Genomic DNA, 18,756 nt, shown 5'->3' on the forward strand with positions numbered 1-18,756 from the left:
GTGATGGCTGTTGTTGTCTCTAAGGTGAACTAAGTTATCCCTGGTGTTCTACCAGGGGATAAACACACATGCTCAGTTTATGATCTAAGCAACCTGTGCAGTACTGTGAATTACACACCCAATGTAGAATTGTTTTGAATGTTCTGGGGTAGAAAGGATTAGGTGAAGGCTAGACAAGTGATGTCTAGATTTCAAGTGTGCCAGAGACATTTTTATGGCGTGGCTTCTAAGAGGCAAGCAGAGTATGTCTGCTGTGTGTCCATGTCTCCGGAGCTAATCTTGGCAAACTGCTGGACCAATTCAATCATTTCCTTGTGCACATTGCCAGTAGACCACATGAGTTGTCGTCCACCCCCCCATACATTATGTTTTATAATTGAAATACTGAAATATTTAACGTTAAATGTACATAATTAAAGTCAAGGGGCATTAAATATTTAACTTTAATTTTATACTCAAATGGGCTCTGGATCAGGATTAAACCTTGGCCAAATTTGGAGTCTGTTAACTGTTGCACTCCTCCAGTACTTCTTCACTCAACCAATCCTTGCTAATTACTGTAATATAGAATAATAATAGAATACTTTTTTGTCGTACAATAAAATCAAGATGAAAATCAGACATGTCTGAAATGAGTGGTACTGTACTGTACTGTACTGTACTGTACTGTACTGTACTGTACTGTACTGTACTGTACTGTACTGTACTGTACTGTACTGTACTGTACTGTACAAGCCCTCCTCCCTGGCCTCTGTGTGTTAGGCTGCACAACAGTGACACTTGGTGGTGACTATGCTATTTCCGTGCTCGGACAAAGGGACACAGACACACATAGCTGTCTATAGGAGTGGTTGCACCACTCAAAAATATTTATAATAGCACTTGGATCACTGTTCTCTGCTTAGCTCTGGTCCATAGCCAATTCCACCGGAAGAAAAATACTTTTAGTAGGGCGCAGTTACTCCACTCTGCCTTCTACCAACATTGCCAAGAGAAAATCCCATAGACTTATACGTGTGGTGGGAGGCTCAGAGTGTGTCCACCAGGGAAAGTATTCTTTCTTATGACCAAAACCCTCTGCTATGACTGTTTGAGAGCTACTTCTTGTAGCTGCTGCTTCAAGTGACACTTACCCTATACTACTGTCTGACTGCTAGTAATCACTTCATCATTTGAGAGCCTTTTCCCCATCATTGTTGCTCTAAAGGAATACAGAGTTCATGTTTCAGTACAAAGACACCCTCACATGGCGGTATGTGCTCCTCTGAATGGCCATTGACCTGTACAACCTTGTGTGATTGGTTCAGAGCCCTGTCCGTCGCTGCTGCTTCAGAGACACATGGCAGAACTTCTGAGTGTGGACAAAGAGATGGCGGCTTCCTTCCTCAACAGTGTCCTCAACCAACTCAACTGGGCCTTCTCTGAGTTCATAGGCATGATCCAGGAGGTAAGACAATGTACCTCTGAGCAAGGCACCATGTGAGCCGATGGGTGACAGTAAGCTTTTGACTAGGGTTGACTATTACTTTAAGGAATTTCAAGTCGGTTCAACTAACAAGTGTGCCACTTTCAACCTGGCTTTTCTGGTTGGGTCTTTTATTTTTTACTTCAAATTTTCATCCCACACTTTTTGAACCCATTTTTCACCCGGTGCCCATTGCCTAAAATGCAATCCTGGGCACTAATCTCCATCTGCCAATCCAAGCTTCTTATCATTTGACAGGGGTGAGTTTCCCATGTAGCGCGTGGAACCAACCAGTTCCTTTCCCCTCTATCAGATCAGGCCTGACCGGGGGGAGGCAGTATAGAGACCAGGATTTATTTTATTTTCTCATTTTTTTAGGGTACCAACTACCTACCCGAGGCCTAGGGCACATGGGGAGAACATAAAACTACTGTATTTTGTATCTATTGAAAAAATATTTGTTTCATTTTTATTATTTAAGTAAATAGAATCTTTATGCAAATCTATGCGTTTTTAAATTGAATAAAATACGTTAGACTTTTTGACAAAATATTGCCCAAAAAAAATCTGTAATAGCCAATAGGTAGTCGAGGACTACCGTGTGCCGCCAGTCAGGCTCTAGTGGGAGCTCCAGTGTTACTCTCTGCATGACGGCTTGATATCCAGGATGACTGATTGGCTTGCTGTTTCCTTTCAGCACCTGGCAGGCTGACAATCAGCTGGCAGCAGGGGAGCTGCTGAATTTACCTTGTGCTAGTAGAGTGGCCCTGGACCGTCTAACTCATATAGAGCCTTATAGGCTGACCTTAGTACATTGTGATGTTGGTGGTTGGATTAGATTTTGTTTTTTTATACTTATGTGATCATCATGCTAATTGATAAGAATTGTTCACAGTGTAATTTGTCAGGTCAGCCCAGCCATTTAGATTGGTTACCTTTTAGATGGCATCAAACTTACCACTGGCACAAAGGTGTGGGATTTTGTTCCTCTTTAAGTCTATACAGTATCTACAAACATGCATAATTAACAGTCTCCCTAAACTGGAGGTCAAGAAAATTATTATTGTTTGAGATATTACATACAAATACGTTTTATTTGAATGTCGGCTTACACTTCTGAAGAAATGTAACCATATCTTCAGTCACCATAATTCGTCATATCAGTCGACATTACATTACTCACTTTCTATGTCACAGCTACAGGATATGTCTAATTTTAATAATTATAATACAGATTTATATAGGGCTGTTCTACGTAAGTACCCAAAAGTCGCTTTACATAAAGAAAAGGGGGGAACCAACTGTATTACTCTCCTGGCTACACCAGATCTGTGGGCCACGCAGATTTGCTCAATTTGTCTCCATTTGGGAGACAATATACATGCACATGGGGACATACTCACATTTAAAAAAAATGATTTTTATTTTAAAGCCATACATTGGAGGGGCTAGCGCCCCTCAAAAACGACTAAAGGTTAAGTACTAGATACATTTGTTTTAATGTTAAGCATGGGTTGGGGGGGACAATTTAACCAGACCTAATCTATCTTGAAGGGGTGGGTTTTGTGTGAGGTTTTGACGGAGAGGAGATAGTCTCTTAAGTTGGACTTTCCTTTTAAACAAAGACCTAATTTCAAGATTTCAACAGCAAACAATATAGCGGTAGATATACTGTATATTTGTATGGTATTGTACTATTGTTTCGTCTCCTGAGCTTGCACCTAGTATAACCAAAAAATCCAATCAATGTCTCATTGAAATGGTAATACAGTATTCTATATTGATTATTTTGAGTCAAAATTATTATTTTTCAATCACAGCCAATTTATTTTGTGACTCCAGTAGTGTGTTATTAAGCTTTTACAAGAAGCTATTGAACAGATACTTTCTGTTCTGACTTTAAAGTTGAACTTAGTTTCGAAAGGCAGAGTTCTTCGATGTGGGTTGCTTCAGCACCGAAGCAGCTCGCTCATTCTTTTTCAGGGCTATTGAAATAAATTGTTCAGGGGTCCACATTGTCAGAAACCTAAGGGGCCGGGGAATGGAAAAATAAAATAATAATATTGATTGATTGATACAAAAACTGCTACTTGAGGATAGAACCAGAGAAGGTACAAATACTTTGTTGTTTACATAAGGATCCTCCATTTTCAATTCATCAGAACATTTAATGACATACAAATATACATGCGTATGAAGGAAATCACACCTGTGTGAAGTGAGGGTAGCTAATATATTAAAGTCAATATAACTCGTTGATTTGGTGATGTAATGGTGATGTAAAACAAACAGTGCCAACACAAACATTAAACGCCATTAACAATAAAGAGACAACATGACGTAATGAGGAACATTATGTACATTTTCCCTTGTAAACGTCAATGGCGTTTACAAAACAAACAAGATTTCCTTTTCACTTACAGTATGAAATATTACATACGAAAACATGTATGCCGTGGACCACCTGTAATTGTGCCTTGGTGGACCAATGGAGGGTATGCGCGTGACATCATACCCGGAAGTTATGCGGGAACGCCTACTGAGTGGCAAAAAACTACTTTTCTGGCCTTGATAGCCCATACATCCGAAAGGTCCTATCTGATTGTATTAAACAACGTAAAACGACATTAAACTCACTTTGCCAAGTCACTTTGCCACTCGATTTGCCACTCGATTTCCCATTCACTTTATGCGTGCACATACTCTCTAGTGGTCCGTGGACCACTGTTTGAGAAACAGTGCTCTAATGCCTCGTTCAGACCAAGGAAGCTGCTGCTTCTAGCTTCGTGGTCCCATGTTATCTCTATGCAGACCAGCTTTTTCGTTTTGAAGCTTGGAATGAACAGCTTTTTTTTGTTTTGCATGCTTTTTTTCTCCTCAAAACGTAACTTTGACGCAGCTTTTAAAAGCTGAATTCTGGCTTCAGCTTCTAGAAGCTGCTTCTAGCCAATCAGAGCACAGAGAGTGGTTTGAGGAGGCGGAGTTTAGCTCATTTGAGCAGAATCCCTTGGCGAAAGCTGACCGCACCGAGATCGAATTAAAATATTTACTTTTTAAATAAGGGCTGTATATGTAATATGAATGAATATTTGGCAAGACCATAGCATATTTATGGAAAGAAATCAGAGTTTACATGAGCAACAAGGTGTCGAAGCGGTAAAAACAGGTTGTGTTCTGTCACTTGCGAGCCAGTTCTCTCCCAGTGGACTGGCACGGTGGCTGGGGAGAAGTGCCCCTTCAGTCACCCCCTCCCGGTTCCCACCGACCGGAGAGGTGAACAACTGAACCCCGTAGCTGACGCTGACTGTGGACTAAACACACACACGGTTTATAAATTAGCAGATATATATAGTCTATAGACAAAGAACTAAACAATATAGTTAAAACCGGTTTTCGTGTCGGACGGACCCCCCTGTCTTTATCCCCGAACTTTATCAAGTCACTTGGGAGCCAGTTCTCTCCCAGTGGACTGGCACGGTGGCTGGGGAGAAGTGCCCCTGGCCTGCAGTCAGTATAGTCACCCCCCCGGTTCTCACCGCCGAAGCTATTAAAGCATGGACTGACCAGAACGCTATCCATCGCTGACTCTGATTGTGGACTAAACACACACACACGGTTGATAAATTAGCAGATATAGATAGATAGACAAACAACTAAACAATATAGTTCAAACCGGTTGTTTTTTCGTGTCGGACCCGTTGCCTTTTTCCCCAAACTTTCCTCGGGAATAGGGAAGGAGCAGCGCGCTCTGTGGTCGTGTGTGTGCACGTCCATCGTGTGTGTGTGTGTCGGTAGTGCTGCATGTATGTTGAAACTTGGGCACCGTCAATCATACCTTTAAAAAATAATGAATAGCCTTTATATCAGTTGTATGTACCCCATCTATTTATGCAATATGTTGCCCGTGTTTTGTGATTGTTTTGCTGCGTTCTGAATCGATAAACCAATCGCATAGATAATATTTTTTTGAGGAAATAATTTGTATTGGTTTATCGCATTCATGTATTGATGAAACAAATCGCATATAGATAAGATGTTTTTGAGGGAATCATTTCAATTGGTTTATTGCGTTCATGTAGGCCTATCGATGAACCTCATAGCAAAAGTTGAAAGACAGTAGATAGCCTATATTTATAGATAGATAGACCACAATCCCTGTGTGTGTGTGTGTGTGTGTGTGATATTGATTATTTATGAAGTAATAAAAGTATGCCTACTAGGCTACTATAGTGGCCCAAGTTTCACATCATCTGCTAAATAAAAAGCAAACTTGCGCTAAAACGGGGAGGGAGGGGTGGTGGAGCACCGTGGAGGAGCCGACGACACAGGGAAGCCGAGGGTCTCCCTTCCCCGGGAGACTTGGGACTGAATGTCCGGAACCCACACGTAAACACAAGCTGTTTTAATTGCTTTTACGATGTGCTGGATATATACAATTGTATTTCTTTCCATAAATACGGTATGCTCTTGCTAAATCAACATTAACATTACATAGAGAGCCGCTATTTAAAAAAATGCCCGGAGGGTTTCGCTCGTGGCCCGGGGGAGAGGAGAGTCCCCCCCCCCCCAAGATGAGCACTTCCAGCCGCTGTAAAAGAGGGAGGATCGAGATCCGGTCCGTGGTCTCGTTCGGTTATTTACAAGCATGTTTACCAAGATTATATTATTTATTCATCCATAAATAGGTTATGATGTAACTAAATATATAATTATTTCTCCTCTACAGTCGCTATTTTACATTTTAGACTTTAAAATGCGTGTCTGCTCGGACAGCTTTGCTTTGCCTGTTTTCTTTCTCGTTTCAAAGCCAGTCCAGGCCGCTTGACTCACAGCTACCTTGTACACGCCCACTTAAAAAAAAAAAAGCTGCGTCGAAATCATTTTAGCTTTGCTTTTTTTTCTAGCTACGTAGGTGTGAACGAAGCTTAAGAAAGGTTCCTTCTCCTCTCTTTGCCAACAGATTCAGCAAGCTGCAGAGCGTCCTGAGAGGAACTTTGTGGACACACGCCAGCTCAAGGTAGAGTACTTAAATCTGCGCCAGGAACGTTTGGTTATGTTTTAAGCAGTGAAACCCTCTGTGCCAGGCCCAAGTCGTAATTTTATGTTATAAAAAAAAAAAAGTATATATATATATTTGAATTTTTAATCTGACGTGCACGCGATGTGCACATGGATGCGCCCATGGTTATTTATTCTTTCATTTGTCCCTTATCTCTGGCACCTGGCCAGCTTTTCTGTTTAACAGGTGGCATGGATTGTGTTTAATTTGTACTTGGCCCCGGACCCCCATCTGAAAAGGTTTTTCACCGGGCACTGCAGTCTGCAGTCTGCACCCCTTGTGGTGGTGTGGAACGTGTGTGTCGAATTCAAAGTTGTTGGGGCCCCTCACTTCACACGGGTGTGATTCTTTTAATAATAACTTAGTATAATTTAGTATAATTTTCAAAGAATAGCAGATCTACAATCTCTACAAGTTCTCAACACGTCATGATGCAATGTGTTGTGAGCTTGTAGATAGGCAATTAAAAAAAACATAAAAAATAGGTTTAAAGTGTTTAACTTACATTTTGTAAGAGAGAGTGGAAGATTTGTCAATAGTAGCAAAGTAATTCGTCGATAAAGGAATTGTGGAAGCTGATGGAAAGGTGAAGGCGATGGAAACACTTTTTTCATAATGTTGTAGAATCCTGCTGTCAATAGTATATTTTAGGAGTATTGATGTATTGCATTTGATATTAAACATAAACTGGTTTAACCTCATTAACATGTGCACGCCTCAATAGAGGCTATGCACGTGACATCATCATACCCGGGAGTAATGCGGGAATGCCTACTGAGTGGCAAAAAACTACTTTCTGGCCTTGACAGCCCAGAATAGAAAAGTCCTATCTGATTGTACTAAACAACGTTAAATTCACCAACATTGCAGCTATACGGAAAGCTAGAATTATCCTTTCTATCTGCAAAGTGTTTGTTTCATAAATATCCACCATAGACATGTTATGAGCTACTTTCTATCAATAATTTTCATGCAGGTAATTATTTGTGTCTGTTTGGAAGAGCTCGTCGTTTTCAATAACTCAGCGTCCTGCTGCCTCCTGCATTATGTGCAATTAGTGATTTCCATCGAGCGCTTCCAATGCTCAATGATTTGCCACTCAGTCTAGATGAGAGGGAGCGTATGTCCCAGTGGAAATTATTGGGTTTTTTGATGGAACATACAGCCATATCGCCATTCTTGCAACAGAACTATATATTCTCCTTGAACAGTGTGATAGCTTTTCATGTATTGATTTTACACAGTACCTCTAGCACAGTACCTCTGAGATTAAACCACACCAGACCCACAGCAAATGAGTACAGAGTTGTTTACTCCAGTTAAATCTTGATGCTCTCTTTCTGTTCTTGTCTTAATTGTATGCTTGGGTCAGGTGCATTGATTGTAGTAATAATAGCAATGCCAGCAATTTCTTTCCCTTTGTAATTGAATAAGCAAAACTTTTAAAAACTTTAAAAAAAATGTAAAGTTTCTATCACAGTGATTTTTTTTTAAACCTTTTTACGTTATAACCTGCCATATATTTTCAAACTGGGGTCCGTGGGCTAATTAGTGTCATTTGGGGGTCCTTGACATGAAAACGTTTGGGAACCACTGGCCTATGGTGTGCACATCTCAGAATCCATGTGCTATGCTGCTTTTTTACCCTTCTGCATACATAACAGACTGAGGTTATGCTCTCGCTGTAGCGACTAGTTTTATATAATATATATTAGGGTGTGTTCCTTTTTTATGCAGTAACTAAGTGTAAATGTGCCTTGTTTTAAAGACAAATGTTTTTGAAGCTTGCTCATAACATTTTTGGCTTAATACTTTTGATGCACTGTTGTTCTGCTATATATATGCCTATCCGTTTGCCAGGTATAGTGACTTATCACATTCAATTCAATTCAATTCAAAGGGCTTTATTGGCATGAGAAAACATACGTTTACATTGCCAAAGCAGAAAGAACAATACAACAATACAGCAATACAATCAAAACGAAAATGATGTACATTTGAAGGTCAGAATCTTCAATAGATCAAATTCTATGTACCAAGGTCACTCGATGCAGGTATATACACAATGATTAGTCTTTAGGGTGGTTGTGTTTTGCATGCCCTATTCAATAAACACAAAAATTGTTCACAGAACAGTAAACACACAGAACAGCAAAGCATGACACAAATGCAGAGTAAGCTAAAAGAGTAAAAGAAGAAAATTGAGTAGGTATTTATTTGATTAATTAACCAATTCAGATAATCTGACATCACGTGCAAGCACCAAGTAGCCTTGTTAAATTTAATCTGTGGACATAAAGGTACTGTAAAAAAGGCTAATTATTTCCCTCCTTGCTTCAGGTGTGTGCCACGTGTTTTGACCTGTCAGTAAGCTTGCTGCGTGTTTTGGAGATGACCGTCACCCTGGTACCGGAGATCTTCCTGGACTGGTCCCGCCCCTCTGCTGAGCTGCTCCTCAGACGATTGGCTCAGGTTAGTCCACACCAGGTTGCAGAAAACAAAGTGACATGCCGTAATTGCCATATCCATAATATGGGGTTTCTGTGAGAAGTACATTACGGTCATCATTCCTCATCAATAAGGGCCTTTCTCTGCCCCACCCCACATTCACAAATTCAAGACACCTGTCTTGCGTTTGTCTGTGTTTAATGACCGCTCCAATGCATTTCCAATGGAAGCCCATAATATGGTTTGACCAAACATTTTGTTTGATGGGCGGAGGGGAGGCAGAACACATCGATTAAAGCTGTGTTCAGACACAAGGCAAGTGTCTTGAATGCAGCCCAGCAAGGGCATATGTCGACCCTGCCTGCTCACCTCCGCCCCACCCCCTCCTGGGGCTGCGGCCATATTGGATCCTAAACACAATATAAACGATGGGAGAAGGGTGGGGCCGAGAAAGGGCCTTATTGTGTAGTTGCATCATTACTCAACATAATCTTATTCTCGTCAGTGTAACACCAAACCAAACTGGTTTGACAGTTTGACAGTTTGGTTGCGTGGTGAACATAGACTTTGCAGAGCATTCTACGTTCACTGTCAACAGTGATATTTACTACATGATACAAAGCATTGGGAAATATGGAGCAAATTTGATTTTAGATTTATTTTATTTATACACACATTATAAACAACATTTTGACCATTAAACTTAACACTTATAGTCCAGTGCGGCTTGTATACAGTAGATTATTTTATTTGATATGGACATTGGAATAACACTGGAACAATAACACACAAGCACCAGATGCATTGTATTGAATGTTTGTTGTGAAATGTTAATTTACAATACAGGAGGCTTTTAAAGAAAATAAAAAGAAAGCAGAGAAACGAATGGGGAACATCATGAACAACCGGAAAAAAGTTAAAGGTCCCCACACACCGGGCGCAGTTTTCTGATTTTTAGTGGCGTCTCTCCATCGGTTTTCCGAAAAACGCGTCTAGTGTGCAACCACCTTAAGAGACCAAAGTAATGAGCGAGAACAAGCAGTAAGAAAAAGAGAGAGAGGAGGGCCATTCATTGTCCATACAGTTATACATGTGTTTTACAGTGTTCTATTCACATGGGAAACAGCAGAAAACCACTGAATGTGTTGCGGTAAAAGTTGTCATCATAGAGCCCACAATTAGCAGCAAGTTTCATGTAGATCACGTCACCTTCCTGTAACTCAATAGTCAATGCATTAGACAGGTGAACGTAACCCCATGATGCACTGGATACACCGTCGGTATTGAAGAGAACCAGCCTGCTGTTATGGTACAGTTTCACACCCACCCGATGAGAAGTGCGGCCTTCGGCAGCAGTGAATCTGAAGTAATAAAGTCCTCGGATTGGAGCTGTGAACAGACCTGCACCAGAGGAGGACAGGCAGAGATGAGTGATGCTGGATTCACTGGATAATAACATTCATAATAACATGGAAAATTAGGTTTATTGAGTGCATGGTACTGTACCACAGGTTACCCGAAACGGATCAAAACATTATGAAACTATATAATTTCAAATAAAGGTACACATAATGGTAATAAACACCTCAACGTGATTTAAATACAAATATTAACTTGCATCATGGCTTCTGCATTGATTCAGTTTGTAGATCAGTACCTGTATCTGGGTTGTAGGCGTGGCCAATGTTGGCGAGTACGTTTTTGAAAACCAGTGTGATATCGGTATTGTACGGTCCTACTAATACCATTGTTCCTCCGTCTGTCAGTCCAGCAGAGAAAGCCACCTTTGCTCTCTCTGTGAACACAAGAGAACAGTATTTTAGTAATTTTACTTACAGTATAGTGTTAATTAATTCACCATGTTTGAAGAAAGAATATTCAGGTTTTTTTTAAAGAACAAATTATTAGTTCACCTGAGTTCTCTCTCTTCAGGGCTGATACATCGTTCTGTAATGCTGTAAACACACATGAATTGGCACTTTTATATAATTTAAATAACCATAAATAAACAGAATAAGACCACACATCAAAAATGAAAACGCCCTGATGCAAATTCTCAGCAGAAACATATATTAACCCATTACAAGTGTCATTTTAGATTTATTTTGCTAAATAGAAATGTAGAAGATATACAAACTCTTTTTTTCATTTCATTTTTTTCATTTTCACAAACATTTGAACTCAAATCTTTGCTTCCGGGGGTCCCTGGAAAACATATTTTGAGATGGGGTCCGTGGCCAAATACATATCAAATTGGGGGTCCTTGACATGAAAACGTTAGAGAAAAAGTTAGGATTTAGAAGACATTTGTAGAATCTTCCTCGGGTCTTTATGGGTCCAAGTTAATGTTACCTGCATTCTCTGTCTCCAGCGTTATAATCCTGCTGTTGGTATTGTTCAACTCATCTCTCACATAGTTCAGCTCCACCCTCTGTTCCACCACCATATCTCTCAACCACATAAGTTCTGTCCAGATATCTGGGGTGGAGCGTGTTTCTCCACTGAATTGGTTGTGAGTGACCATTCCATCCTGTCCCTGAGCCACTGCCCTAGACAGGCACACCACCAGCAGAGTAACGGCAGCCTTCATCCTTAAACCACACCAGATCTTGTGGTCGGTGAGAATGTAGTGTAGCTAATAGGACTGCGCTTTTATGTAATTCAGCACAAGGTCATGGATATTGTGTGCCAACTTCTAACACATTTTGTGGGAAGGCCTGCAGCTGTCTTGGATGTCCCTCTTCGTAAAGAGATATGTTAGAGATATGGATTCTTTACTCACCTGTGTTTCTAATCACTCCAGTTTGACTCCAGTCACAGCTAGGAGTCAAGTCAGTATCCCTTCTCACCTCTCCTAATACTTGTTTGGACTATTATGTCTATTGTCTATCTGACAGTGTCAGCCACGTTTTAATGTATCTATAAATGCACCAAGGCTCTGTGTGTGTACGTACATCTGTAATGCACGTAACTCGAGAGCTGTTCGCCCCACCGACTTCAAATTCGACACACGCGTTCCACACCCCCACAGGGAGTGCTGTGCCCGGTGTCGAAGTTGGTTGAACCGTCGCAAAAGGCCTCTGCTTGGGCTCTGGATATGATCACCCCTAAACTGGAGAGCTCTTAAACAGTCAGCATGCCATGGACTGATGGAAGGTTCCAGATTAATTTAGCTGGTGCGGCTTATATTCATGTGCGCTTTATAGTCCGGAAATTACGGTAATAGCCCCAAGGTCTTATTTTGAAGAGCCCAAAAGCTGATTTGGCGAACCAGAAGTAATAATCTTTCATTTCTGGGACAGCTGCTAGCTACTTTCGCTTTCGTCAGAAGCACTAATATAGTACCGCAAGGTCGCAGAGCTTTTTCATTGAGCTCCTAAAGCATTGATGTTCTGTATTGTCACCTCAATCTGAGCTTCAGTTCTGAGAAAAACCCAGCTAAAGATCGTCGCTAAAGATACAGTGGATGGAGGGAAACTATTCAATGACGTCACAATACGGAAGCAAAAGCGTTGCCAGGCAACGGAGACGCCAAGAACCGGTAAATAAAAGACTGGCGGTTCTGGATGCATTATAACCTGATAAATCGTCCAATGTCCTTCTATGTGATCTGTGACTTAATAAAACTCGTCCAATGTCGGTCATCCTTAGCAGAGAAGGAGTTAATTGAGATGTTTTCTGCCGCAGCCAATAAGAGTGTAAACTGTAAATGATTCATAGAAATATAGTAAAGGTACATTGTCATCAGAAGCATCGTCATACTGCTTTATAGTGGTTCACAGGTCTCAAAAACCGTATTATTGGTAGAGTGCACAAAAGACACAGTGCCCCGGCAGGATAGAGAACTGAGCTTGAAGAGATCATGGCTCTTTCAGTCACACAAAGGCAGGTTGTTATACCCTCTGGGTCTGCCTGTCTCTCAATTTCACAACATCTAATATGATCTCCTCATTCCTCCCAATTACCAGTGCTGAGTCCTTTCCGTTTTTTGGGGATCAGCGTCTCTCCTTTCATTGCTCGTGCTATTAAGCTCAAAGCGATTATGGTCATTTTGAGGAAAAGTCAACGGAAAACACAATTGGGTGATTAGTGGGTTACTGTCTTGCCAGACCATGAGACAGCTAATGCTATTAGGGCAATTATTATTTGGCTCCATTTGGTTTTTGGGTGCTTAATTAGGTGATGCTTATTAGAAGGGCTCATTGTTAAGTAAAGTCAAATAAAGTACTGTAGGTAGGGAAAGGTTGATGGGCAAAGGTTGATCTCTCTCTTTCACTCACGCATGCGCACGCACGCACGCACGCACGCACGCACGCACGCACGCACGCACGCACACACACACACACACACACACACACACACACACACACACACACACACACACACGGAAAATGCATTGTAGTTAACGTTCTAGGATCTAGGTGAGATGCTGTAAAATCCGCCAGGGAAACTTGGAGAAAGACAATGCTCCATTGTTCAGAATCTCATTTCATTCGCCCTTGTGGACATTGGTAGTTTTCACGCTCCATGAAATTATTCGTTAATCTTTAAGTTCGTTAAGAGTGTGTGTGTGTGTGTGTGTGTGTGTGTGTGTGTGTGTGTGTGTGTGTGTCAGTTCTAGCCACTGTTATCAATATTCCCAACGTACTTTTGCTAATGCTCTGTGAATGCTTGTTAACCTCTGCTGTTTCTCAGAGTTATACTGGCTGTCCTTGAAGTCTGCATGGCACACACACACACACACACACACACACACACACTTGGCAATACATTTAATTAAAAACATCAATCACTGCATATCTCACTTCACTTTTTACCGTTTTATTAAAGCTGAAATCCATAACTTTATATTGAATAAAATGATATTTTGACCAATCGTAATGTGCCAGCCAAGTCTATGGACCATTAATTTTTGCAGCATGACCAGATTGTGGCTAGGGATGATCCGTTTAGCCATGGCTATGTACTGCCTGTCATATAATGTCGTGGGGGGAGGGAGGGTATCTCACCTCCTGTGTGATGTGCTGGGCCGTCTGCACTACCCTCTGTAGCTCTCTGCCACGAAGGGATGTGTATGTGTCCTTGAGCAAGACACTACACAACTCTACCTCTCACTCATGTTACAGAATGTCAATCTAAATCTTTGTCATATAAAGGCGTACAATAGTTTTTGTTCTTCATTGTAAAGATTGGTGTAACTGACTAATTAATTTCTTTCCTTATGTCTGTCCGTGTCTTTCTATACAGCTGTTGAACCAGGTGTTAAACAGAGTGACTGCAGAGAGGAACCTGTTTGATCGAGTTGTCAACCTGCGACTCCCAGGTATATACACACATGCATGCGCACGCACGCACGCACACGCACGCACACACACACACACACACACACACACACACACACACACACACACATACACACACGTGATTTTAAGTCTGGCAATTAAAGTTCCATTGTGTGATACAGTACATGCCCCCCATGCTAATCATGGACAATTGTGACACAGCACGATTGAAGTGCCATTTCTTTAATTAAGAGTACGTTACCCAGAAGCCAGCCATCCAACACAGTCTGTTCCCGATTGCTGCTACGGTATGTCTCTGAATAAATTAATCATGGGTCGAGCCAGGCCATTGAGTTTGTCAAAATCATATACACATGAATACAAGTAGACTAATTAATTTTAATTTGTGTGTGGAAATTATAATCAAATTTCACTCTTAGATTTCTTATTCTTTTATTATTAGTATTAGTATTATTAATATATTTTGCATAGAAACTAATTTGTCTGTGATGTCACTGTCATGTGTTTTTCAGTTTCAATGTTCGCTTTGCAGCGGTATATCAAAGACCTTCAGCATGTACTACTTTAGTTGAATTGACATGCACTAACTACGGCTACTAATTGAATATAATTGAGACTTGAGTACATCTTTTTTTATTTATTAATTCAGCATTTTCCCCCAAACATTGTTGGTTATTCAAGGCTTGATTATTTACGTTATTTGACAGCCATATGCGCTGGTGGGTGTGATATATCAGTGTAGACATTGTGCTGATTGAATTTGGGAACCCAGGCATTGCTGAAAATTGCATTTCTAATGTATGTTGGCCGGTTCATCCACAGTGCCAGGAAACCTACTGTAATGTGTTGATGTTTATTACAGAGGACGACAAAAACTCGGTTACTGCAGCTGACCTTCAAGAGAAATGTCACCTTTATTTAATTTGCCATTAGTACCCGTCTGCTTTTGTACAGTATGTGATTGGTCAACATTATTGCTGTTCATTGTCAATTTGGTGGTGTGCTGTGTGCATGCCACCTGTGATTGTGTGTTCAATGTGTGTTCAATGTGTGTAATGTTTTTTTAATGATCTAAAATTGGACCTAGAACAGCACACTGAATATTCATTCTTGTCCTGTAGACAGTCTGGGGTCAATCCGTGGATGATGATCTTTGCCCCAAACAACTTCTTGTTTTGTGGAAAAGGATGGAGTTTGTCAACGTTTCATCCTTAACAACTTTAACACTCATCTTTTAGATCCGCTATTTCTGTCTAATGTTTTTGACCAGAATATGGATGCTGGGGTTAAGCAAGGGGTTAATGTCTTGTATACGTGGGTGCAGTTCAGAATCATAGCTTCAAATTGACATTGGTTGTTCAGTTTGACCCACCAGTTTTGGAGAAAACAGTGAGTTGAGAAAACAGGCTTGAAAGGTTCCCTTCTGTGGTCTCTAACATTACACCTAGCTACATGTTTGGGCACTTATTTCAGACATGCTCTAGTATGTTAAGAGTCTGCCTGTGCTATTAACTCATTTTGGGGGGAAAACAAATGAACGTTTTTCTCCTCTGGTGAAAAGCTGGAATTTGCGCGATGGCAGTCTCTCAGTCAAATATGGTCACATATATATGCGTGGTGAGCTTAGGTGCACTTTACTAACCTCCTTGGTCCTCTGAGGAGTTTTTTTTTTAAGTACGACCCCTGTAAATGGCAAAAGAAAAACATAATGTCACAATACATTCAAAATCACCGAATTGCTGTTGGGTTCAGGTCATGGTTCCCATGGTGCTTTCTACTGAATCTAGTACATGGAGGTGTAACCCTTATTATGTGGGCCTTTAATTTGACATTTTGTAAGGGGTGCTATCAGGCCATTTTGCCACACCCATGTTCAAGACCTATGAAATATGTAATGTGTCACCACTTTTCGTGTGGAAAGTTTTGTAGTATTGTTTTGTATTCTGAGCACCTTTTGCCCTAACAAAATGTGATTAATTTAGCACGAGAATAAAAAATAATTGCATAACAATTTGGTCTCACATTGGTGGGTGCTCAGGCTTTAACCAATTCTGTACAGGAACCCCTTTTGTTGTTTTAACTAAGCATTATGTTATACTTTAGCTATTGAAAAATAGCAGATCTACAAGCTCATAGCGTGCCACCGAGTGGCGCACTACAAGCTTGTAGGTCTGCTATTTATTTTTTTTATCGTGAAAATGCGGAACACATCTTTGAATATATATTCTTTCAGAATACTTAAAAAACAATCGACGTCAGGCCTAAATGGGTTAATAAATGAGGGGACATCACGCTAATACACAACAGATTGTGCAGGGTCCTCGCCAAAATATATCTTCCTCTCTCTCTTTGTTCATTTGAGTCAGGCATTTCATGGCACTTGTGGGGAGATTAATTTCCTATTCAGTCACATATGGTCGGAGAAACAAAGGCCAAGGGAAGCCAATGCTTGTGGTGTCCTTAAGAAAAAAATAAAAACGTCAGAAGACATCCAAGCTAGCCCTATATTCTCTAACCTCCGAGCTGATAAAGCAAATTTCACAGCAGGAAATTGAGTTAGGCTCTATCCGAGAAGAGTGGTCTATCAGATATAAATCGTGGAGCATTCCACTGCTGTACAGTTGCGCTAGCTTTCAGCTCAGGGTGGCCATACTGATGAAAAGGGATGGGAAAAGGAAATGGGGTGAAGTATTTCATATGTTACACTCCACCGATGATGGTAGTCTCGCCTGATAAATACTAAATAGATTTGCTTATCTGACATTGGACAGTGGCGACTGACGACTGTCATTAGGCTTAAATAGATTAGATAGTGTGTGTGTGTGGGCGCGCAAGAGAGAAAGTTTGATATGTAATTATAATAAACCATTGCAAATCTGAGCACGGAGCAGGTGAGGCTACACAAAAAGCATATTTTGAAAGGGACACACTATTTTGTTCCATAGTTATAAAACCCATTGAAAATGTAATGGTTAGTGTGGCAAAAGTGTAACAATATCAGGAAGAGAGTTAAGGCCTATTCATAGTCTGGATTTTCGGTGGTGAGGTGACCACATTTCATTTGTTTACACATTTTGTGTCCGTTGCAACAGTGATCCCTTCGTCGCCATTCCTGAGGATATGCTTGTCCTTACACCCAAACCATGGGATCACAAACACCCAAACCATGGGATCACAAACAAATTGTAAAAACTTTGGGCCAGAGGATATTCAGAGAGTTTAAAAATGATATATTTTTTATTAGAAAACATCATTACATATCGGTATGAATTGTTAATTTATTTTTTCTTTAATATATAAAACAAAAAACAAACAAAAACATAATAATCATCAAACATTAAAACATAAAAATTGTTTCTATTTATACTGGTAAAGTGTTTTGGGAGGACAGGTGAAGCATATTCCAGCACTGGTCTGATAAAGGTCACGTACACCTGGGTCAACGCATCTGGGCGGAGCTGTACTCGTTTGACCACGCTCAGATAGTGAACCCTTGAACGCTTAAAATAGAATGTTTGGCCTAAATATATCATTAGAGGAAATGCCATGGGGGTCACCAACATAAGTCATCACCCACCTGGGGAGAATGAAGGATCAAAGCAATAGGCTATTTTAGCCAGTAGTTTTTGGGATCCAAGAGGTTGACCGAATGAGCATCTTGGAATCCCCGGGCTCTCGTGAGGCTAAAATTATATCCCCCATGAAAAGAGATACAATAATGCTGGAAACTGTTGTCGTACGATTGCACTATTGTCATTTTTTTTGGGTAATTATATCCGGACACCAGTTAATAAGACTGTATATGTGCGTTTGTTGCAGGACTGGAAAGCGTCGACCACTACCCCATTCTAGTCGCTGTCACTGGTATCCTGGTTCGAATCCTTGTGGACGGAGAGAGACAGGGGTGAGTGTTTCTGCTGTGAATGTTTGTGTCCATCTAAAGGGTCCCCTTAAAATGGAGCCTTTGGACCGCTTTGTTAGCTCTTTGTCCATTTCATTTCATGGTGTTTCAACACAGTGAGGCTTCCAGACTAACTGCTGTGTTACTGTTACTGCTGTCATCACTTCTAGATGGCTCTCGACTCACGACTCAAACCCAAATTAAATTAAGAGAAACAAGTTGAACGTTTTGAGGGGTTGGTTGGTGAGTTTGGCCGTTCTGAATTTGTCCTCCTTTTAATCCGTGCAGTGTTCTGACTCTGTTGCCCTTTTGTGTTTCAATGGATGAATACGCTTTGACAATGCAGATGAGAGAAGTTCTTACACCTACTGAGATACACTAATGTTGTTGGTAGCAGTTTGTTTAGAGAAAGGGATAATTCTTCTTTGTCTATGTAATCTCTCTCGCGCGCATGCACACGCGCACACACACACACACACACACACACACACACACACACACACACACACACACACACACACACACACAGCTACCATGGTGCTGCATTGCAATCAGACCCACAATGGTGAATGGAAGCATA

The 18,756-nt window shown here is 40.8% G+C and overlaps 1 protein-coding gene across 3 annotated transcripts in view; it reads left to right on the forward strand.

Annotated features, from left to right (window-relative positions):
- rnf123 (ring finger protein 123) overlaps window positions 1-18,756 on the forward strand; it is a 187,343-nt gene that overhangs the window by 64,093 nt on the left and 104,494 nt on the right. For all 3 annotated transcript variants that reach the window (XM_083771405.1, XM_083771407.1, XM_083771406.1), the window contains exons 32-36: window positions 1,308-1,447; window positions 6,426-6,482; window positions 8,865-8,996; window positions 14,220-14,295; window positions 18,095-18,179. In XM_083771405.1, coding sequence (XP_083627531.1) covers window positions 1,308-1,447; window positions 6,426-6,482; window positions 8,865-8,996; window positions 14,220-14,295; window positions 18,095-18,179 — 490 coding nt within the window. The remainder of the gene's footprint in view (window positions 1-1,307; window positions 1,448-6,425; window positions 6,483-8,864; window positions 8,997-14,219; window positions 14,296-18,094; window positions 18,180-18,756) is intronic.

This window comes from Protomyctophum parallelum, assembly GCF_964188405.1.
Source record: "Protomyctophum parallelum genome assembly, chromosome: 8".
Taxonomy (NCBI): Eukaryota; Metazoa; Chordata; class Actinopteri; order Myctophiformes; family Myctophidae; genus Protomyctophum; species Protomyctophum parallelum.